Consider the following 23,799-nt stretch of genomic DNA (forward strand, 5'->3'; position numbering starts at 1 on the left):
ATGGGGTCTGGACATTTCTTTCATTGATTTCTTCACCTCCCTCTTTAGTTTTTGTTTTCTATTCCAATTCCCTTGCTTTTGAGTTTAGCTTTCTCTCTTTTTATTTTTTTTCCTCTTTTTTTCCCTTTTGATTTTTGTTTTTTACTCTGAAGGTTTCTAGATCAGAACCATTGCAGGGCCTCTAGTCTGTTGTGGTGAAGGCTCTCTTTTTCTCTCATCCTTTTGTTGTGGCAATGGCTGTTATAGGCAAACTGGCCAGAGTTGTCCTCTTTCTCCCAGTTTTCCCCCACCTCCCTCCCTTCTCTTTCTTTCCTCTCTCTCTTTCACTTTCTCTTGCTCTCTCTGACCTTCCACCTGCCGTGGCCAAAAGGAGCTCAGCCGGTTGTTTGTTTCAGTACACACTCTGCATGGCATGTCCACGTCTGGTGACTCGCCCGTCTCCTACTGGCCTCAATCTGTTTTCCTCCATCTTCCCTTTAAACCACTAACAACATCTAAGCAAAACACATCAAATTCACTTGCTCCTCTCCCTCCCTCTCCTTTGGGTCCCCTTCACCCTCCATGTGTTTGGAGTTAGAGGTCTTGGGGACTTCATTTTGTTTTGGATTATTCTGGGTTTTGTTTGGTATTTTTATTTTTGATGATTGCATGCAAGTGTTAAATTTTTCTTTCTCTCTCTCCCTTTTCTCTCTTTTTTTCCTGTCATCTTTCTGGGCTCCAGATATATTGGCATGACATGTCAAAGTGCAGTGTGTGCACGCTTTGTATTTTCTTTCTTTCTCTTCTCTGCTTCTCTCACACTTGTTGGTGTGTTGTTAATTTTATTTTTATTTTATTTTGTTCTTCATTTCTTTCCTATTTATATTTTGATTATGATTTAGCCTGTAAAATATTTTTTTTAATTCTTTTTTTTCTGTGGTAGGTGGTGGGTGTGTGTCTCCCTAGATACATGGCATGCACATCCATAATGTATTGAAAGTGAGATCCTTCCCCCACCCCTCCCCGAATGCATGATTGTCAGTGTGCCGTGAGCAAAAGAAACATAAAAAATAAAAAATACCAACCTCGTCTTCATTAGTGTATTTTTTTTTCTTACTAACAACCATAACTAACTGTAATCATTAAATAAATAGTAATTAATCATAAAATCAGCTAATATCAGAAATCTCTTTCAAGGACAGTTCCATTTTCTGGCCTGAGTAGATGGAAAGCATCATAATGTGTAGACTGCGGGATCAGCCTGGCAGCGCTGTTGCACCAAAGAGAGGATAAGCAGATGCTGGAGTATTTCTGTTGTGGGCAAAGCAGACCAGAAAATGGAGCTTGGTTGTGCTAAAAAATACTTGCCAAATCTCAACAAAATCTTTAATAAAACTGATGTAGAAATATAGGGGAGGTAACTTGTTCTGTTCAGGATTGTAAGGTCATTGCTGGGATTTCTTTGTCCATTGTGTTCCTTGAACAGGTGACAATCTCTGTGGATGGCATCCTTACCACCACGGGCTACACGCAGGAGGACTACACCATGTTGGGCTCGGATGACTTCTTTTATGTGGGGGGGAGCCCCAGTACTGCCGATTTGCCTGGCTCTCCAGTAAGCAACAACTTCATGGGCTGCCTCAAAGAGGTAACTATTTCAAATTAATGACCTTTTCTTGTTTCTGTAGTTTTGCTTTCTCTAAATCATTGCTGTTTCCTGCCTTTCATTATACACTCAATGTCCTTCCCTGATGCTGAATTTTACGCTAATATTGCAACAGCTCAATAAGGATGAACTCATCATTCAGCTGGACACAAGGCATCAATCACAAAACTCACAGTCTTATGTTAAGAGTCAGACTTCTGGTACTTGATTACAGAAAAAATACATGTGGTAGCAAAAGAGGTGTCTTCTGTAAACTGCTAGCCATTTAGAGGGAAGTGATACAATCCTCTAGGCACTAAGGCAATATCCATTAAAAAAAAAAGATAAATGGCTGTTGATTGCCAAGCAGCATTTCTGGATGAAAAATATACTCAATCAGAAGCCTTTTAGGATCCTTTCTAGCTCCTGGATTTCACCTATGAATATAGCTTAGTTCTCAGTTATCCAGGAAGATACAGAGAGAGAAACACCAGAAAATTCAGAGTTGAGGATAGTACAAAATACATAAAATCAGGTGACAAAATGCAGCATGAGGATATAATGGAGAAATGATAATAATGTGGCATGTGGATATGAAGCACACTGTATTGGTAAGTCCACACAGCAGAGCACTGCTGCATTGGTCAGGAAAGCTAGATGGCTTCCAAAATCATGCTGTGTCATGCTGTATTATGTCTTGGGCTACCCTTGCCGCATAGTTTTGTTACAGCCTTTTCACAGCTTTGAGAAAATCCACACATTGGTAGTAGAGATTGAAATGCTTGGCTAGCAGCAGGAACCAGAATAGTAGACTAGCATTCCCTGAAAATAAAAGGTGAAGCTGCAGCCCAAACCTGAAACTTGGTGCAGTTGTAACTCAAGGGACCATGCTCTGTAGTCAGCATTTGTCTTTTCTCCTAGTTCTCCTAATAGAATTTTTAATGATTTCTGTCATTAATGAAGACACAGATATTGACATGCCCACAGCGTGTTAGATAAGGTTTGCTAAAAGCTACACTGAAGTTTTCTATCAGTGAGCTTCCTGGACAGTTCAGAAAAACAGTTTCTTGTAAGAGTTTTCTACCTAATGTCATAATTCTACAGTAGTACTGTTTTTCACAGGGTGTGGCTGGGCGGGTCTAATTTTATTTGCAGCCACAAGGGCTGTCATAATATCCTCTTTGCATCAATATCTAATATCAAAGGGAAGGCAGAGCTGAGTTTTCATGCAGACGTCACAGAAACACCAGTGTTGAGTAGATGTTGTTCTATGTCCAAAACTGCTTTAGAAGTGTACTGTCTCACAGATGCTCAACATGTGGTGTCAGGGGTTGTATTTAATGTGCCAGTCCTTTGATGTGAGCAATGGCCATCGGAGTCTGGAGTTCCTGTCCTACCTGACTTCTGTATTAATTAAGGAGACGCACATATGCTGGAAATGAGCATGTGACTTCAATATTATATAGGAAAGGAAGCTGCCTTGCTGAATAAATCTGTCATGCAGAGATCAAATCCTTTTGTTTTCATACATAGAGCCTTGGGCCTGATTTTCATAGGCACTGAGCACCCCAGTTTGATTGAAATCGAGAGCAGATGCAGCTTCTTAGTGTCTCTTTAAATCAGGATCTTAATTTTATTTATGGATGCTATGAACATAACACTTAAAAGAGGCCATTTTTATGTGTGCTTTAAGTCAAGCCAATGGAGCAGAGAAAGCGACAAGAAAATCTTCAGCAGCTTTATTATTTATATAATCATTTGTATTCTGTTAGCTTGCACAATGTGCTAAGAGCGACTTACATAGCCATCACAGTCTTACAATGCTCCGTGTGAAGAAAACACAAGCAACAAGTTAAAAATGAGACAGAAGGGAAGAAAACAGATAATCAGAATGTGGTTTGTAATCTTTGACTAGGCTGTGACAGGAGATGTGCATGAGGAGTTGTCTAGACTTGAAAAGACTGGTACTGGCTGGGTGTGAGCTATAGTCTGCTTAATAGCAACCTGCAGTTAGTAGCGATAATGTAATGCTTTCAGCTGCCATGAAAATGTGCACAAAATGTATGTTTCCCTGCCTCTGAAGACAATTTCAGTGTACCCTATTCACCAGATGTAAGTGTAGCGCAGGGTTGTAAGGGGGAAATGCCTAGAAATGGGATAAATGGAGAAATATAATATTTCATAAAGAAAGCTATGCTGCCAGTTAACACTTCCTGCATTTCCAGTCCATCATTCCTCCAGAACCCTTCAGCCAGGGGCTGAGTTACCAGTGGTATTACTAGGAAGAATAAAGACAACTGACAGTTGCGCTTTTCCTCAGATCTAGTTTTAGCAAACAGATATGATAGGAAGCTGCAATTAATGGTGAAAGAGCAGCACTAAATAACTGTCAGAATCCTGAAAAAATTCACAGGTGGAGTCATAACCTTGATAGGTGCAAGGAAGTGGATCTAACCAGAAAGCCAGTTGCTTAGGCTGAGAAGGGTTTTTGTTGCATACGTAGTGAATTATTCTCAGTTGTCAAAGCAGGCAATGCTTTCATTAACTGGAACTTTGAATGAGTCAAGCAGAAATTAGTTTGCTTTGTGAAACTCCTTACAGGGTTGGTCTCCTCTCCTTTGCTATGGAAGAAGATGCTGATGGCAAAGCTCAATGTGAGTTCTACCCAAAATTAGGGGATAGTATTTTTGAATGTTTTATGTTCTGAAATTTTATAGTATATCTGTGCAATGCAGTGAAGAACAATTTGAGAGAAGCCTGAGCTAGCTCCAAGAGCTAGAATGTCTATAGGGATCAGCATGACTTTCAGGGGCAGCTAGCTTTGATCCTTGAAGAGGCAAAACTGGGTTAGTGCAGTGCTTGTGTGTCTATGAAGTTTCTGGTTCCAGGACTGACCACAGGGTACTTTACTTGGCTTCCTGCATGGCATGGCAATATATTTCATAAATACATCCTTATAAGTTGTTTTTAAGCTTTTCTACATCAAAGAAGGATACTTAGTATCTTGTCAGCCAGTACTGAAGGAGCTTGAGCTTTTAAGAAAAATACCCTAAACTAAGAAATTTGGACAATGTAGAAAGGAGTAGCAATAGACCGTAACGGCAAATATTGTTCCTTTCAAGTGATACTTGTTGGTGGAGCAGAATTCTTTTTTTTCCTACAGAAGTCCTAGCTATGCAATCACCTGTTCCCAGGTACATGACATATCCCATGTGGATTGCACTGCTGTTTATAATAGAAAGAACAGCCTGCTAAGCCTTATTCCAATCTCTTGAAGGTGTTAGAGCAGAAAGGTCTATTCCTACTTCTCTCTGTTTGTTGAAATCTTCCCCTGGGGCGGTCTGAGTCTCCTATGGAGGCAAAGTGATTGTCACAGGTGTTGGGGTGAGACTTTCTGCCTGCACCTGTAATCTCTCTTGTGTCATCTACGCTGTCAGCCTCACACTACAGCAATCAAAGCTGCTAGCATGGGGGCTAAGAGGACACTTTGAGTGAAGCATTGCCTTTCCACTTCCTCTGAGATTACATGCAGGTGCTGAAGTGCAATGGGGCAGAGTGCCTAATGATCCTCTCTGTCCCTTTGCAGCTGGGAAGGGCTTTTCCACTCTCAGCTGCGACTGGTGGTAGGAGGAGGGGCAACTCTGGCAGGGTAGAAACTTCATATGGTCAGAGAGTATAAGCCTTAACTAGGAGGAACTGGTCCCTGAGAGTGAGTGAGTTAGTTAGTTGATTGATTGGTCTCTTGACACGGAACTAAGGATCTCAGGGCTTCTCCTCTGTGATGTCTAGACAAGCCTCTGGTGAAGGTAGTCACGTTTACTTTGAACTGAATGAGCCAATGCTTCCTCCTCTCACTGCAGAATATAGGCTCTTTCTGCTTCTTCTTTTCCTTGCAGGTGAAGGTTCTGGTTGTAGAGATTCTGTTAAGTTACTAGCAGTAATATGCCTACATCATAACTCTTAAGTGCTGAATGTGTAGTTTTATTTTTTATTTCATTTTCATTAGAATTAAAGATATCCCAATGTCTAGTAGCATTGTTTATATTTTACAGATATCTGTAACCAGTCAGTCCTGTCCTGTATTGCAGTACAGCTGACACTGTAATGCGGGAGAAAGATTGAAAAATAGAAGCATACTTTTTTCATTAAAAATTAAAATGGTAGAATATGTAAATAGTGCAGTATGTAGACATCAAACATGCATGTTAATGAGTTGTATTTGCATAAAACCTAAGGCTTTCTGAACCTTCACTCTTAAGATAAATTATTCTAGAGGAATTTTGAGGAGAAGCTGGTACATTTTCTATCATGGAGGAAAACAGACTTACAGTTCAGATAGCACATCCATGACAAGTGGGCAGAATTGTTTTTTAGTGGGTATCAGGAAAGGAGTGATGATGATTTTAAGAGTCAATGAATGCATAAAAAGGGAGAAGCACTGCCTGAAGGTCAAAAGGGAAAAGGATCTATTAATAGTATTTAGAGAACACCTTTATGGCCAGAAGGAGGTGAGATAAGAAAGGTAATGCCAACAGCTGTGTTTTCCATGTTCTGGAGACATGGGATGGGAGTCCCAGGGAAGAGGTCAAGTAGTCAGGATTGGAGATGAAGAGTGGCTGTGTGGGATTTTTAGCTGTGTAAGCAAAGAGGGGAAAAATGGATTTTAATCTCTGATAGCTAGGGAAGGGAAAGTAGCAGAATATTTCTTAGGGTCTATTAGGGAGCCAGCCATTCAGATTTACTTGAAGTGGTACTTAGTACAGATGGAGGTGCTTTAGAAGAGCTTAAGGTGGCCACTAGAGAATTGATGTGTGTAGGAGAATTAATGAAATCTTCGCATTTTTCTGTCAATGCTTTATCAAAGTCTCAGTTCTGAAAAATGTTGATTGTTACTAACAGCTTGATGGAACCAGTGAGGTTTTCATATGGGCGGATTATGGCAGAAATGATAGCAGGGGTCAGGCACCATCTGGCCATGATGGGAGAAAGCTGTGAAAGCTCAGATCATCTCTTTCTGCAATTTAACTGCCAGGAGCCAGATTTCCAAATGGTTCATGAGTTTGCCCAGTTGCTGTGTGTACATCTCACATGCGATCTGCAAGCCAGGTCTTTTTTCAGACATATTTGCATGTGTAATATTAATGGTGATGTGATTTCTGTTTGGGGACAAGGTTTTCTGGATAGAATGCCACGCTGGGAAGGAGGTTGAATATATGGTGCATGTGGAAGGAGAAGTCCTGAAGACATCGGAGGCAGAGAAAAACAGCCTGAGTGTGAAGGTGACAGATGGAGGAAGCTGCATTAAAAAGAGCCCCTCCATACAGGGAGGCCAGATAGCCAAAAAGCATTTGGGTGCCCACTATCCAATTCCAGTACAGCAGTTTAACAGAGCCCCATAAAGAGGAGCTTGTAAGTCAGGAATCATCAGTGGGAGGAATTTCACTGGTGCTCTGTTGAGACAGTTAGAACATGAATGGCATTAATTGCCCACACATATTGGTGCTCTCCACTGCTGCTCCAGCTGCTTTATTGTGTTTGGATCAGTGTTTATTTATCTGTATTATTTAGTAAATTTAATATTTGAAAAACAAAAGGAGGGGCTAATGATACTGAGTAGAGGCAGATAAAGCGTGGTGAAAGGCTGAATATGAATATCCTTTTCAAAATATGTTATGTTCTTAATCTTCATCTCCTATTGGTGTTCTGGGCAAGAACATCACAAACAGCGCTGATGGTGGCTCTCATTCCTAAACTTCCAGATCTGGAGGCCTGTAAAGCTTTTCCAGTGCCCCTCACTCATAGCTACCAGTCGCTTCACTCTTGCAGCAGTGAACCATTCTATGTTGCACCTCTAGGCTGCACATATTGTGTGTCAAGCATTGTGTCTCCCTGTGCATCCACAGAGCACCTACCGGAACAAGGCATTGATAATGTTTTTTGATGCCCTTGTTGTATGAATATAATAATGCATTGGCTTGGAAGACGCAACAGGGATGACATTTGACAATGTTTTGAGCAGCGCTCGTTTTGAGAGCCCTGCCAGGCCTCTGCTCTGCTGCCAGGAGACAGTGGCATTGTACCTCCCTTGTGTGGTTTGCCTGTATGCTTACACATGCACAGCACCCAATAACCATAAAAGATGGAATCAGCTCAGTGTCTTTTCTGAGAAATAATTACTAGAGGGAAGTTTACCCCATACACAAGAGTAGGAGAAAATCTATGACACCACTTATGTCAAACTAGGCATAAATGAGTGGTGCATGGTCCCCATACTAACATTTAACACAGTGATGAATGTCAGCCTCTCTGGACAAGGTACTTAATTTGGTTGATTTTTACTAGTGGCTTTTTTAGGGAATTATTTAGTGAGGATGGGAGAAGAATGGAACATTTGTTCTGTGAACCAAAGGCAAGGCAACCATTCCAACATGGAAAAACGGTAGGGACTTCTGCTCACAGAAACCTGTTCTGTGAGGCAGGGAGCAGGAAAGCAATAGGATGTAGATTTCTATGCGCTATCTATGAGTCATGGGCAATTGAAGGCTAGAGGTGAGCTCTGTTGATGCAGGTGGAGCATGTAGAGAAGAAAGCATCCTGTGGCACAATAACATGGTGCTAACCCTTCACAATTAATTCATCTGAGGGAGTTTTAGCATAGATGAACAAAAGTACCTAGCAATCCCTGTAGTTTCTGAACTTGTTCTTGTTTAATGCCATTTTGAGTGAATTAATTCTCTTAACTTTCCCCACGTACTAAACATGAAGAAAATAGAATATCCTAGACTGAAAACTTCCAGGAAAAAGTTTTTCAGAAAAAGTCAGATCAAAATGTCTGAGTCAGTTTGACATGGCAAATAAATATCTTGATAATTCTGGAGTATATTTGCATAGTGTGTGTTTTTCTTTTTTTTTTTTTCTTTCCTTTCCATAAATCATGATCCTTGTGAATGGCAAGCATCTCTTATATAATATCCAGTGGTACAGAATTTGATGCACTGCAACCCCATACTTAGGAAATACATGCACTGAAAATCTAATTCGTAATGATTAATAATACTGAGCTCATATGGCCCTTCATCTGTAGAGTTCAGTGGTTGGCTTTTTCAAAGGACCTTAGAGGTTTTGGCTTCTTTCAAAGCCAAAGCTAAAGTGCAGTACCAAAGGGAGTAAATATCATTATCTTCTGCCTTCGAATGCTATAAATGAGGTATGCATGTGTTGTGACTTGGTCAAGGTCACATAGCCAGTCATTGATAGAGCAAGGGATAAAACAGGGACATCTTATCTACTGCTTCATGTCTTTCCATTCAACCTTACTTCCTCCCAACAGGAAGAGCCTATATCTTCAGTACTGCGTAAGAGTCACAATTGACTGATATTCTTACTTGCAAATATTAGATATTCCTGGAATCATTGCAACCTTGTTCCTTTGGGGAATTTCCATTCTTTAACATTTACTAATTTATTCTTGTTTTACCTCAGTTTCCTTGTACATTCCTGTCAAGCTGAGAGGGAGAGGAGTGTGAAAAACAAACTTTAGAAGATTGCACAGGGCACATATAGGTTACATCAAAAGTGTATCTTGCCTAGCCAGTTGAATCGTTATTGACGAGTAAGGAATGTCCTCCCACCTTCTCTTTTTGAGTCAGCCCAGGTGGGGAAATGAAGGAGAAATCCAGGATAGACCTTGCTGCCAAGCAGTCTAAGCAGCAGAGATTGAGGCCAGGGACTGTTCAAATGAAGATCAGCTCTGAACAAACAGTTGGCATTGGAACTTGTTTTTGAATGTGGGCAGAATTTGATAGGAGTTTCTCAGCTTCTTTGAGCTGTTTCCATTAGATTTCAAGCCAATATAATAGAAATCTCATCTTAGGTGCCGTTTTTTCAGTGATTTCTTTCACATTTGACCTACAATGGGAAATGATCTTCTTGCAGTTTTGGAGCCAGTTAAAATCTAAAATTCTGCTGGATCTGGGGGGGACTCTTTAGTGAAGTACATGTCTGTCTCTACTTCCCAGAGGTTAATATGTCACATTCTCATGTTGTCACATTTCTGTTATAGGTAAGTATTAATGGCCTGGCATACAGAAACTAAAATCAATATTCTTGTCAGATGTATTAGTGTGCTGCCGTTGCTGCAGCTTTGTCTTAGCTAGTGAGTTATTCAAAGTCCCTATTCCTTACATAGCTTAGGCCTGGTCTACATTACAGAAGAAAAGTTTCTACTGTCATTACTGTATTGCCTCTATGGATGACACAGAAGAGAGCTTTTGTCAGCTTGGCTTCTTTGCATCCATACCAAGACTTTTGCTGGTGTCACGATATTGGATGAGGGTTTGTTGCAAAATAACATAGACTGAACAATAATTGAGGCTAGTTTATTTCATCAAATGTTTCTGACCAAATACCAAGTGGAAGAGTAGTGTACTCATGACCTGTAAAGTACTTCCACACAAAGAATTCACTCAACCACAAAAACTTTCTTGTTTTAGTATTCCATAGCATGTATACCAAACAACACTTCAGAGTGAAAAAATAAGGGGCAGGAAGGGGAAGAGAGGCAATTAGGTAAAGGTAATGCTGGTATTTATTCTGTTGTAAATGAGACAGGATACACGAAGTCTGACTCAGCAACACCTATAAAGAAGGTTCCTGCACCAATGGCAATCAGTTCAGAGCAGCAGTGATGATGCAGATACTAGAATAGCAATGGGAACAAAGAGCAGGTAGATGAGGCTACAGTGAGCAGCTCTAGACCATTAAGCAGGACAGCAATTTGAAATTGCCTCATGAAATCAGGCCTTAGTGAAGGAATTTGAGGAAGAAAATGAAGTGACATAATTATTTTGTGCTTATTAAGTCATGAGAGATCCAAAGAGAAAGGAGCCAAAGTTTCAGCTGACTTTGGTACAGGAGATGGAAGATGTTAGTTTATCATCTGTATACTCAAAAAAATCAGTAGGCACATAAATTTTTTTCTTTAATGAAATATATATAGCAAAGGCTCTAGAATGCTACAGTTATAAAGACCCTGGAAGCTCAAACTGCTGTTTTTATAGCTCTGTCCACAAATTAAACAATCACAGGTTCGAGTTAAGATCATATTTATTACAATACTGTTTTGTTCTCTAGAGCTCTTATCAGTAGGCAGATAGCAGCTCGCAGGCATTCTAGGTTAGTCCCAGTACATACTTTTTTTGTGGGATTAAAGTATAATTCTTATAGCAACAGTTCAGTTGGATTAAATTCCTAAAGTTAATGCACTCTTAGAAAGTTTAGCAAAAGTAATTAATCACCAAAGTCTGATTAATGAACTGTGTATGTAGCTGGAGTGGACATTTTAGAGCACTGATGGACAAACATAGATACCACAGCCACTGAAACTTCCTATGCCAGAGTCATAGGTGGCATCTTTTGGCATGGCTGTTTGAACTCTGTACCACCACCACCACTACTCTCATGAGCTAAAGATCATCCATGGAGCTAGAACAAAGTCTGGCCTAACCCAATCTAACTCTCTCCCAGCTGTCGTTGGAGCAGGTGCCTAGGGAAAGAAACAAATAGAGGCTGTTGTCACTGCTGGGCAGTGTAGCCAGCAGGCTGATGTGTACCACTAGTAACAGAGCGTTCCACTGATGTCCCAGGTGAACAGTCCCCATGTGAACCTCAGTCCTGGTGCTACAGCCATCTGTGCATGTTTTGCAGCAGGAGCAGGCTTTTCTTTCCTTCATAACAAACTCTACTCCTGTTGAGCTTCTGTACCTATAAGGGATGTGCCATGTGCTCTTGTTAGTAAAATGAATGTTTCCAGGTGTAGAACTGTGTTCATATATGCAAATTTGGAAAATGCAATGGGAACTGGACCAATATAGCCTGTACTTTGAGCATGTGAGAAAGGTAATTGGCAACCTAGGCCCTAAAGAATGGAGATAATAAAGCAACAATCCTTACACACTTGTGTGATCTAACCCACCCTTATTCAAGGATGAACAAACTAAGATAGGATATGAAGTATTGGTATACAAGCATAGCAGAGTCCAAAGTTATCAGCAAAGCAGTGGTGAGACTCATGGAGGTTACAGTGGCAAAGATTCCTGGGTGTCTTTTTCCTATCCCACTAGCTTAACGTGGCCCCATCCTAAGTGACAGTGGTGGTCAGCCACTGTGCTCTTTAACTTCAGTTGTCCAAAGCCTGAGGTTCTCAGCTTATGGTGAAAGTAAACATGCTCCTCCTGCTTTGCTTGGGTTTGTAGTTCATTGAAATTAGTAAAGTCTTGGTTCAGGTGAATAGTCAGAAGTATAGGAGAAATTCTTGTATTTGTCACTCCTGATGTTGCATTAAAGAGATTGCTGGAGATCAGTCTTATATGAGCAGATAGAAATATAGACAAGATTAGTTCTGGAGAGTCAAGACCTGCCATATGCTAACATTCATAATCCAAATTCAGTTGAAAATTACAGGGGGGGAGAGAAAGTGACAAACTGTTCTGTTTATGCATGTGTATTAAAAAAGGCACTTTCAGCCTAAGAGTGACTGGGATGCTCATCACCAAAGAAGGTGAAGACAGAATGCACTTATTCTTTGGTATTCAGAGTTTGAGAGCTCAGCAGGCAGAGAGTTAATGACATGGAATATGAAGAACTTAGTATTTTTTCCAGTGCTGTGATATGCCCTCTGACTCTTGACATAGCTGTGATGAGAAAAGCACCTTTCCTTCTATATTTGAATAGCTGCTCCAAGCTTAGGAATTAAAAGGACTCTGCTCCCTAGGTAACTGTATTCCCCCCAACCCCATTTTCTTTTGATGAAAGTAGCTATGCTTCTTTTGAAAATATCTTCAACCTTTACCAGCAGGAACTGACACCACTGGGTTTGAGGCTAGGACTTCTTCTGCTTCTAACTTAATCCCATTTCAGCCTAACCTTGGGGCCATTGATAAGTCCTCAGCCTTCCTGGTAATTATTTTTTCTTGTATTGGTCTTTTCATTTTTTTGCTGTCTTCAAATATGGAGGTGCCTAGCAGTGAATATCATACTCTAGCTGTGCTTTCAGGTAGGTTGTGATCATTCAGTCATGGTGTGTAAGGGCTGGATCTTGATTTTAGAGCTTCCATTAGTGTTTTTCCGGAAGTAGTGGCTTATTTCCCACTTCATCTCTTTTGGAGCAGCAGCCACTAAATAAATCTTCTTGCCTGATCCAGAAGGCCGGACTATTGCTATGAAGTGTGTGTGTATTGTGAGAGATGGGGAAAGACTGAGCTGCTGCTACCCACCACAAAAAGCCAGGCTGCTGCAGCAGCCAACAAGGGAGGCAAGAAAGGATGACAAGGTTTGAATGTTGAGTGGGTGGTCTGTACTCTTCCTCCCAGGTCCTCCGCTCCTTCTGTAGCAGCGAGCCAGCTAGCTGTCAAGTGTGAGTAGGACAGGAGGAGGTATTTGACTAATTGGGAACATTTGTTACTCAAACTGCTGTTCCCTGCATGGAGAGGGCAGTGGGCTGGATCTGATACAACCAGTTGGGCAACACTGAACTAAGTTTTATACATTGGATGAGGAAAGAGCGTTTTACCTGTTGATGTGGTTCACACTGTTGTTTTTTGTTTTTTGTTTTTTTTGGCTACCGTACTGAATGGTGGTCTGCTCTCTGATTTTCTTTCTGATTTTCTTTTCTAATTTTTTGCCATTGCTGCTCTCTGGCTTTCCTACCCCTAGTTATGTTGTCTGTTGCAATGAATGTCTATGGTTTGGTATGATTCTCTCTCCCTGCTTCAAAATGCACTAGCTAAATTCATTTAGCTCAAAATTAACATCAATGTATCTGGGTCCTTAAGCAAATCAGTGGGCATAATATAGATATACAAAAAAAAAAGCGACTCTAACTCTGAAATGCTTATAACAAAGGTTTTACTCTTTGAGCTGCAGTTACATAAGTGCTAGAACCGGTACAACCAGAGCCCAAGCATGAGTTAGTTTTTTTTCCCCACCTCTTCTTGCAGCTATCAAGACACAGATGTAGCAGCACAACAAGGATGTGATTATTGTAACAAGTCTTAAGGGAATGTCAAGAGGATTGCTATAATGCACACTGTGGCTACTGGGGACTTCACATCGCCAGGAGGGAGAAAACTCAAATCCTCTTACTTCATAAGCACAGATCTTAGCACTTGAGCTAAGGGAGAGCATTAGTTATCTGTCAGCGGCATGGGGCTGATGACACACAACTGAACAGTAACAGTTGCATCCAGTAAAGCAGCAATGCATATAGTGTGCTGGTTACCAAGCTCCTCTGGCCAGAGTGGAAGTGACTGAGAAGTTGTCTCAATTCTAGCACCCCTGAGAGGTACCTGTGAGTCTGATCTGTGACACAGCAGTGTTTGATGCCAGTAGAGCTCTCTTACTGTATCAGCGTTAGCAAGCAGAGGGGAGAACAGAGAGATTTGGGAAAGGTGACAGAGATGAAAAATGGCATTTAGAAATGGGGCTTGAGAATGGCATAATCATTCCCATTAAAACTATGCCTTCCTTTCTGATTATTAGCCATTTTAATTGGAATGGGTTTTGCATTGAGAACAAGTCTCTGAACAGATGATTAATGGTTTAATCTGTAATAACTTCACATTTGATAGAACCCTGCTAGGAGTCCGCATCTGGTGAGCCAAGCTATTTAAAGCTGTGTTAATTCTGTTAATTGCTCTATGTTTGTTTGGATTGCTGACACCTGCGGGCTTTAGGATAGTGTATGGGGGGGTTATGTTCTCTCCCTCTTTCTAGCTGAGGAAAATGGAGACAACCATTTCCTCAGCTAGGAATGGCAACCTTGGCAGAACATCCTGGCTGGATTGCTTGTCCTTGAGATTTCCCTCTTTTACTGCAGCTGAATGCAGTGAGATGTTGCCTTGATTGGGGCAGGAGGTAAGCAGGCAATCAGCATTTGCATGCACTTGCTATTATTGGTCGGTAGCAGCAACAGGGAATGAAGCCAGTGATTTTAGAAGGCCGATCAGGTCCACACCATTTTGTTCTGCTTCTCAACTGCCTGCCACTATTTGTTTTCAGTTTGTCTTTGGTTGTGAAGTGCTCCAGTAGATTTCAAGCCCAGAACAGATGTGAAGATAAGTATGCTGTTGATTTCTGAACTTCTATCAGAGAAGATTCAGGAGTGAAATTCAGAATGCTTGAGCTGAGTGAAACATCTGAGTGAAATGCAAGGAGGGTACTGCAGAAATTTTCATGTTTGAAGCTGGATTGGACAAACCACTGGAACAATCCAGCCAGGTTCCGAATAGAGATATCAAACTTTTTCCCCATCTTTGGCTGCTGTATCTCCAAGAAGGTTCTCACATAAAGCGTGAGGGCAGCAAAATGGGGAAATGGAAGGTTTCACTTGTGTCATTAATTGTTGACTTAAAAATGCAGCAGATCCTGAAAAACTTGGTTCTTGGAGGCCTTTTAGCTAATATTAGCTCAATATGGTTGTTATCTGGGTGGGCAGGAGAGGAGGTTAATATTTTGATTTATGTAGGTGTCAGTTGTCTTTTAGATCTCTGATATGGGTTTCAGTTTAAAGTTCAGCTTTGGCACTATTCCCAACAAATCAGATGATGAGATAAAAAAATCTGTTCACACTCTCTGTATGGCTGTCCTCATACACACAATTTTTATTAAGATGACCAGTCAGATGTTAGGGTGAGATCTGTCCTGCTGATACTGATGATATGATCACTGTTGGTTTTCTGTATCTATCCTGCAACACCCTTTTTGGCATGGTGGTTGTAGCCTCCCAAAGGAGATTACTACAGAAAGGATAGGCTTTTGAATCACCACTCTCTGAAGGTGTAAAGAACTGTGAAGAAAACAACCAGTAGTACAGATGAAAGGCTTTCTCAGAGTTTGTCAGGTCATGATCCTTATGACTCACCACTCCTAAAGGACAGGGCTACCCTGTATTTGTCAGCTATCTCAGATAGAAGTTGTACCTGGGAAAGTTTAGTTTATTCTATCCAGGTAGTGGTTGTACAATCAGTTGTAATATTGAAATTGGTTACAAAGAGAGGCTCGAGATAAGTATATACTATTCTTACATTTAAGAATGTGTTCTTCCTCTGCTGCTTCAGTGTTCAGCTAACTAGGCAAGCTGTCAGCATAGCACTTTCTTCCATTCATCCAGTATGTATTTTAGGGCTGACTTGTCCTGAAGCTGTCTTATTCTGCGAAGAACACTGAATGCCTCCTTTCTCTTTTACCCAAGCTTGGTATGCCTGCTTCTCTCTCCTTGAAATGCAGCGTTGTCACTTCCTCTCCCTTCTTCTCCATTTTTTCTTAATATATATTTCTAGTATATTCCCTTAATTAGCATATGCGTAGCTCTTCTGACTCCAGGCTAGTTTTTCTGTTTACAACCTCTGTGACACACTTTGTTAGAACTTCACAAATCATATATCACAGGAGAAATTAATTATGCATGTAACTTATTAGGTTAATAACTTTCATCTCATTGTGAACTTCTTATAAAGTCTATACATTACACATTAATAATTTAGATGACAGCTTTGACATGGACTGCATTTCCTAAATCACTTCTCTCCCTTCTTATGAGTTTTGGGTCTGTGTGGAAACCAGCTGTGCTTTCTTTTAAAATTCAGTTCTCGTTCTGTTTCCTCATTTCTTCAGGAGGCTGGATTTGCCAGTGCACCCAGCAGAGAAGGACAAATAAGTGGTATTGTCCCCTTTGCCTCAGATTAACCAGTTTTCCTGTGGTTTCACAGCTGGAACTTATGGAAAGACTTGGCTTGATTGAGGACATCTTTTGGTAAGAAGTGCAGTAGATAAGCTTTGATGATGATGCCAAGCACTTATTACTATTATTGGCCTTGTGTTTTCACTGGGTAAACAGGAGCTTGCTTGGATTTATGGAAGGAATTGGTTAGTAGGTGGACAAGAAAGTTTCAGTAAATGTAGCCTACCTTTCAAAAGTCTTTCAGTGAGATCCCTCACCGAAAGGCTCTTCAAGAAGTAAAACAGCAATGGGCTAAGAAAGAAGATGAAGAACTGGTTGGAAGGTAAGAAACAGAATGTAGGACTAAATGGTCAATTTTTGCCTGGGAAAACTCAGTAGGGGAGAGCTGTGGGATCCATGCTGAGGCTTGCACATTCATTAGTGGAATTATAAATGGAAAGGGGTGTGGATGGTGAAGGCATACATTGTGCTGAGAATATGAACATACTCGGGTGAAGACTGTCTGAAAAATTGTGGAAAAAGACCTAGTAATGCTGAATGACTGGATAAGAAAATGGCAGATTAAATGTACATAAATGCAAACTGAGGTCTGTTTATACTGGGAGGGAGGGAAAACAATCCCAATTTTCTATATGCAGTGATGGGCTTTGAGTTGATTCTGATGTAAAGAATTTATTGAAAATATTTGCTCAGTGTTCAATATTGATGGAATTAGCATATCTAATGTTAGAAATTATTAGGAAGGGAATAGAGAACAAATAATACAGAGAATATCATCATGGCATTAAGTAAAAGCACTCTGTGCCCTCATTTGAATGCTGGTTGTCATTCTGGCCTTTTCATCTCAAAAAGATATTGTAAAACTGGAGAACACAGAAGGGCAGCAAGGATCATCAAAGATCAGGAGAGAGTTCTTTGCAAGGAATGGCCAAGCAGGCTACGGTTCCTCTTAACAGAATTGCCTGAGAAAGGGTATGATAGAGGGACATAAAATAATGAGTGACATGGGAAAGGGTTAAAAGGGAACTGCAGTTCAGTTTCTTTTCAAATACAGGAGTAGATGGCATCAAAGGACAAAGGCAGGGCCAGGTTCAGAACAAACAAAAGGAAAGACTTCATGCATTTGAGCCATGGAATTTCTTGCTAGGGAATGTTACTGTGGCTGGACAAACTCACAGAAGAAAAATCCATGATGGTCTATAAAATAAAGGACATCAGCTCCTGCGTGCAAACTCTCTGAGCCCCAAATTGCTGGGGGCTGGGAAACAATTTTTGGGGAGTATCACCACGCACCTGCTCTAATAGATTCTTCTCTGGGCATTTAAGGAGGCTATTGTCAGAGATAGGATGCTGATCTGACCCAGTAAGGAGGTTTTTATGTTTAAATGTTTGCTGATATGGCTACACCATTTCTAGGCTCCCTATAGTGTTTTCAAGTAGGTACTGCATTTACTTTTCCTTCCTCTATTTGATCTGTATTAACTATGATGCACAGACTCATCTAGAAGCCATGATACCCATATCACCTTCATTGCAAGTACTACACAGCAAATTAATGTACCTGAAGGCTTGCAGACAGGTGAGGGGAAAGCAGCTGAACAGTGGGATGTAAGAGGAGTAGGGAGCCAATTTGGTGTAAGGCGTGACATACAGGCTTGGCTAAAATTAAGCAGGAACTTGTAGATGTGGAAGGGAGATACAGATGTAGGAGAGGCTGAAGGAAAAAAGAGAGAAGGGTTCAGAGAAGGCTGGAGTGCCACATATTGATCAGAGGTGTAATGATACCCATTTGAATGAAAATAAATGTCAGCATGAGAGACAGGCTGCATTTGAGGAAGTTGCTTTAACTGAAATGAGCAATAAGAAAGGCTAGATGAATCTTGGATGTTTGGAGAGAAATGAAAGATGGGTTGTTCAGGCTCCCTTGACTGCTTGTAATTATTAGGGGCCCAAAAGCAATTGATTCAAAGTGAGTATATTAACAAGTAGTGCTGTAAAACTGCCTCTAAGCTGCTTTCCAAAAATGCCTGTGTTTCAGTGCTAAGTCATCTTTTGTGTATGGAATTTAGGAATTTTGAAAAGGCTTGGAGGGAGATTCAGTTACAGTAACGAAATCTCTCCATGTAAGAGTGAGCTGCAGTAGCCACACACAGATAGCTCCCACGCTTTAGCTTGGGCTCAGGAATCTCTGGATCCAGGAATAATGCCCGTGTTGTGATTATGTGATTCTGTGTATTTCTTCTCCTGTGGCTGTAACTGCTTAAGGAACTGTTACAGATGTTTACTACTGCCAGATGGGGCCCTTCTTCTGAGTGCTGAATCTGTGTGGGGTTGTCCTTTACTGGAAACTTAAAAGACAATGGTTGTTTTTTACTGCCTCAGAAAGGTGGACTGGTGCTGTGTAAAAAAGAGATGAAAAGAGACTACCCTATTGGGACAAACTTCAGAGAATCACAGATATTAGAAACAGCAAACACCTACCAGGTCACCTTGTCCATCTTCTCCTGCTAGGAGTGCTATTGTTCCCTCACTGTATTAACTCAGAAACTTTTCTACAAAGAGCTATTCACCATAGGACTGCACTTGTCATTTTCTGTATTCTATTCCTTAAAGATGTTTTAAGGACAAATAAGACTTCTCCTCACACCTGGGTTTCTTTGCATTTTGGGTGTTGGGGAGAATAACAAAAATAAAAAAAACAGTTAAAATCAAAATATTATTATTTGGAAATGTGTAAATTCTTCCCCCCAAAAGGAGAATGAGATGTATTAGCACTATTTAGTTAGTTAATTACTCACTTGCTCAACTAAGAGATCATGAGGAATAACTGACCTGTCAAATTTGTTCAACAGACCAGTGGCAGGATCAGGAATAGAAACCAGTAGTCGGAACTCCTGATTTCGTGCTGAACTCAGCAGAATACAAATGCCTACCACTCAAAGCACATCTGCAGTCATCTATTCTGTTGTTACTTGAGTGATTTGTGGCACATATGGGTTTCAAAAAGTTAGAGGCTTTTAAAGCCAGAAGGAACCATTGTGCTCAGCCAGCGCAGCCTTCTCCCCACTTATGCATAGTTTCAGAGCATCTATAAGCAGGAAATACAAAGTTTTAATTTCTCCTACTTCCCCTACATTAAATCTAATAAATTGGGGTGTCTTTGAGAGTCATCTCTTGCCCATTCTTGATTTCAAGGCATTAAGAGGCAGAATCTATTGCTTTGCTTGGTCAGTTGTTCTGATGTTTAATCGCCTCCTACTTTTAAAAGAAATGGGGCCTTATATCTGTTTGGAATTTGTCTGACAATAGCTCCCAAATGTTGGTTCTTGTGATGCAGTTTTGTACTGGAACAATGATGCTTTGGAAATCTAGTGTTTTCCCCTTATTCACTATAATCAAGTCCCTTTTTAATCTGCCTTTTGAGATACTAAAAAGTTGGAGCTCCATGTCTTTTACTGTAAGGCATTTATTCTAGTCCTCAAATCATGTTGAAGCTGCTTGGTACCTTCTTTACAATTTTTTAGAGTTTATTTTTTTTATTTTTTTAAATTTTTTTAAGAAAAGGTAGACCATTAGAGTTATATGCAGTATTTAAGTGCTTATCTCACCAATACTGCATGCAGAAGTAACATCACATCCCTTTTACTGCTTATCCTGGTCATATATCCTGAGATTCACACTAAACCTTCATTTTTGGCCACTTTAGTGGAAGCTCATGCTTTCTCCTCTGATATTGCCTAAATTTTTTTTCAATGTCACTGCTTTGCAGAGTACAGCTTCCCCACAGCTTCCCCTTCTTGGGTCTGTAGTGGAGGCCCATATTCCATGTTCATAAGCTCATACATTTTTGCATTTGACTGTTTTAAAAACTCTTTTGGTTGAAAGAGCCTGGATTATCACACTGTATGGATCACTCTGTATGACTGCCCCATCTTTAAAGTTATTTAGCATTCTGCCAAATTTGGTGTTATCTTGAAGTATTAGCTGCAGTATAATTGATTAGCTTCTAGGTAATTGATAAAATGCTTAATGTTTATGCACCAAGTATGGATCCTTATGGTGCATTAGAAATGCCTCTTTTTAATAAAGATTCCCCAATGACAACTACTTTTTGAGATCTGTCAACTGAGGACTATCTATCTATCTGACTATCTATCTATCTATCTAATATTATGTCCTGTTTTGTTCTTGTATAGTGTTAATGTAAGCAGAACTGTTTTGTGGTATTCAGTCAAATGCCTTAAAAAATCTGTTTTATCTGTGCTATTACCATTGTCATTCAAATGATATCAGGTTTATTTGGCAGGAACTCTTTTTACACAGGACGGTCTAATGACATTAAGTATTGTATTCCTATCCTTTAATGTTTTTGTTAAGCACATTGGATAGAAGCTCTTGTGATATTTCCTCCAGGGTTGATGTTTCCTGCAGGCTAAATCCTTCTACAGTTATACATGCTGTCCAGGTTTTTAAAACATTAACTCAACATTAACATTCTTTTATTCTTCTATTATCTTTCTGTTATTCCAAGATTAAAAATAAATCTCAGTGGATCAGAAATCTCCTCATTCAGCTCTTCTAAGACTCTTTGGAGCAAGTGACCCAGGTCTGTGGAATTAAAAATAAAACATTGTTCCTGGTAGCTGATCAACATCCTTCTTTGTTCTCATAGATTGCAAAATACTTTGTCATCCCCTTGTGATATAAGCACTTATGTTCTTCATGTATTTATATTTGTCAGAACAAAAATGTTTGTTAAATACTTTGTTAATTTTATGATCAGAATCTTTTTAAAAAAGGCTGTTGTCCTGCTGGGGTTTTGATGGAAATCTGAATCAAGATATTCAAGATACAACTTTTTTTTTTTTTTTTTTTTTTTTTTTTTTAAGCTAGAAGTGCCTCCTATCATGATTTAAAGACTTCAGTCATTAATTAGATTGCCGTGAAACACTGCACCTTACTTCCAGACTGAATAGTTATAATTTGAACTAGCCACCATATATAGTTACGCTTTTGTCTCCTAAATTAAAGAGACATCTTCTAACAGAAAACTTCTCAATATGTAGATTCCTCTAGCATGTAGGTTTGGGTCAGCTCTTAACCTTCCTTTTGATTAAATAGGTGGAATTCATTAGATAGCACCTAACATAGTATAAGTCTTTGAGACTTGAAATCACTGTAGTAATTTTCTGCACTCTTTAAAGTTTTTTAACATCCTTTTAAAAGCATAGGCAAGATAACAGGCCCACAATATTATCAAGTGTTTTCACTAATACTATATACATAGCCAATATCTTTTTTCTGTGCTTTCTTGATAGTTCCCTACTTACACACTGAAGAATCACATTAGCCCTCTTAGCAACTGCTTTACAAAGGCAATTCCTGTTCAATTGGTTATGCACCAAGACATGCAAACTCTTTTCATAGTCTCTATTTACAAGGCTTGGATACGGTTCCCATTGTGTGTGACTTACAGTCTTTGATCCTAAATCTGTAATCTTGCATTGGGCTGTACTGAAAAGAGAATGTGTGTCTGGCTGTATATGTTTATATGTGTGTTGCAGTGATAAGTAAACTGAATTTTAGATTTCTTCTTGCCCTTTTTGAGAATCCACCTTAGGTGTCAGAACTGCTTTCCAAGGTTTGGAGCTCACTCAGTGGTTGTAGTTCAGCCATGCTAGGCTTGAAACTTTGGGCAGTGACCCTTTCCCAAGTGTGCTGCCTCAGTCTCTCTCTCTTTGTCTCCTGGAAAGCTTTCTTAGTGAAGCATCTTCCACAAAATCAGAAGCGGGAGTTAAAGCAATGTATGCCTGTATGCATATTTCCTCTTACTGCCCTTAATTTTTTTTTCTTGCAAGGTATCATCCTAGGACATTGGAATGAAAGAACCTCCATTTCTAAGTTTTTAGACAGTGATACAGCATGATCTTTATGCTTTTCTGTATCAGAAAAATCCCTTCAACTGTTACTTGCTACCTCTACTCTTTCCTGACCAAGTGTCTTCAGCATTTAACAATCTTACAATGTTATGTTCAGCCTGGGAAAAGAAAACTACTTTTGTTTTTTGAAGGCAGTGAACTATGCCTCTTACAACTCTTACAGGAATGTGCAGGCAAACTTTGCAGGGTCTGATTAACACAAGTTTATTTTTTCTCTTGCTTAAAGCTAATTTAAGTATTTAACATTCTGGGTTATGATGCTTCTTCACAACCATGGAGGAATGTGGCTTAGGGCAAGAAGCTGGCGATCTGGATTCCTCCCTTTTATCTTCTTCCCTGCCTTTATGTTGCCTGCTAGTATGGATGGGATGGCTGGTTGTTAGCACTGTGTAGAAATAGCAGTTCAGGACTTAAGGCTTCTCTGTGGCTTTGCGAGGACTGACAGGATCTCGGAAAGCTCTCTGTAGCCCATCTTTCCTTTTAGAAGCTGTTGGGAAATAATTCTTACCATTAGTAATACCTGTTGATAGGCATGCCTGCAAGTAGACAAGTGTCCTTAGCAGAGAGGTGGCTGAGTTTGTTCTGGCATCCTCGTGCCTGAAGCTTTTCACTGCAGTGTAAGCTATTTGCACTTTCAGGGGCAAAGGTGTCATATTATAAAACCATGCAGACCCTATTGGCAGAGTGACTGAGGAAGAAGAAAAATAATTTGCGTATTTTGATTACTCTTTATATTGCTCTTGCCATAAAATGGAGGAGTGTGGGGTAGCTGAAAAATGCTGACTTCTCAAAGTGCAAGCGCTCTAGGGAAAGAAAGGAAGAAAAGAGGATAGTACAATGTAGAAAGCAGCAATTTCAGTGTGCCCTAGTTGTCTTTACTAATCTTCCTCTTTTGAATACCTGTGTACAGAGGACCCAAACAAGGAGAACAATTTCTGCCTGGAAGTGATGAGACACAGTGATGCTGGGGCTCATCGTGGGCAGAACATATATTCTTTAGCAATGTGATGTTCAGTGTCTGCCTCTTTATTTTGCTCACTGAGCATTGTATGCTTTTTCTTGTTTTCCTGCTTTAAAGTAGTAGAACAATCAGAGTTGACATTGGGTCATTTGGGCTTGGAAGAGTACTCCAGGCAAGAACATACTCAACACAAGATAGTTTACATTAGCAGTACTCCATTTAGAAGACCCTGTTGCCTTTCTCTTTGCTTCCTCCCTTATCTGTTCTCCTTTCAAGTTGGACCATGCCTAGAAAACAGAAAGAAGAAATGCATGAAAGAGCCTGCTAAGCTTCTGCTAAGTGCTGTTCCCAGGATAGTCCTGCCCAGTGTCTGGACAGGACTGTCCAGTAGCAAGTACAGAAAAGTTAGCCACATCTTCTGAACTCAAATCTAACTAGTAGATATGCTTGGGGGGGGTGTGTGTGCAAGGGGGGTTGCTTTGAGAAGACTGAATTTGTAGTCACAAGGCTTCTGTTCTAATCCTTCTAATCTGCTCCC

At 40.2% G+C, this 23,799-nt stretch overlaps 1 protein-coding gene across 1 annotated transcript in view; it reads left to right on the plus strand.

Annotated features, from left to right (window-relative positions):
* LOC136990960 (neurexin-3) overlaps positions 1-23,799 on the plus strand; it is a 309,599-nt gene that overhangs the window by 225,395 nt on the left and 60,405 nt on the right. The window contains exon 3 of the mRNA XM_067295682.1: positions 1,466-1,627. Within this exon, the coding sequence (XP_067151783.1) occupies positions 1,466-1,627 (162 nt within the window). The remainder of the gene's footprint in view (positions 1-1,465; positions 1,628-23,799) is intronic.

Source organism: Apteryx mantelli, chromosome 4, assembly GCF_036417845.1.
Source record: "Apteryx mantelli isolate bAptMan1 chromosome 4, bAptMan1.hap1, whole genome shotgun sequence".
NCBI lineage: Eukaryota > Metazoa > Chordata > Aves > Apterygiformes > Apterygidae > Apteryx > Apteryx mantelli.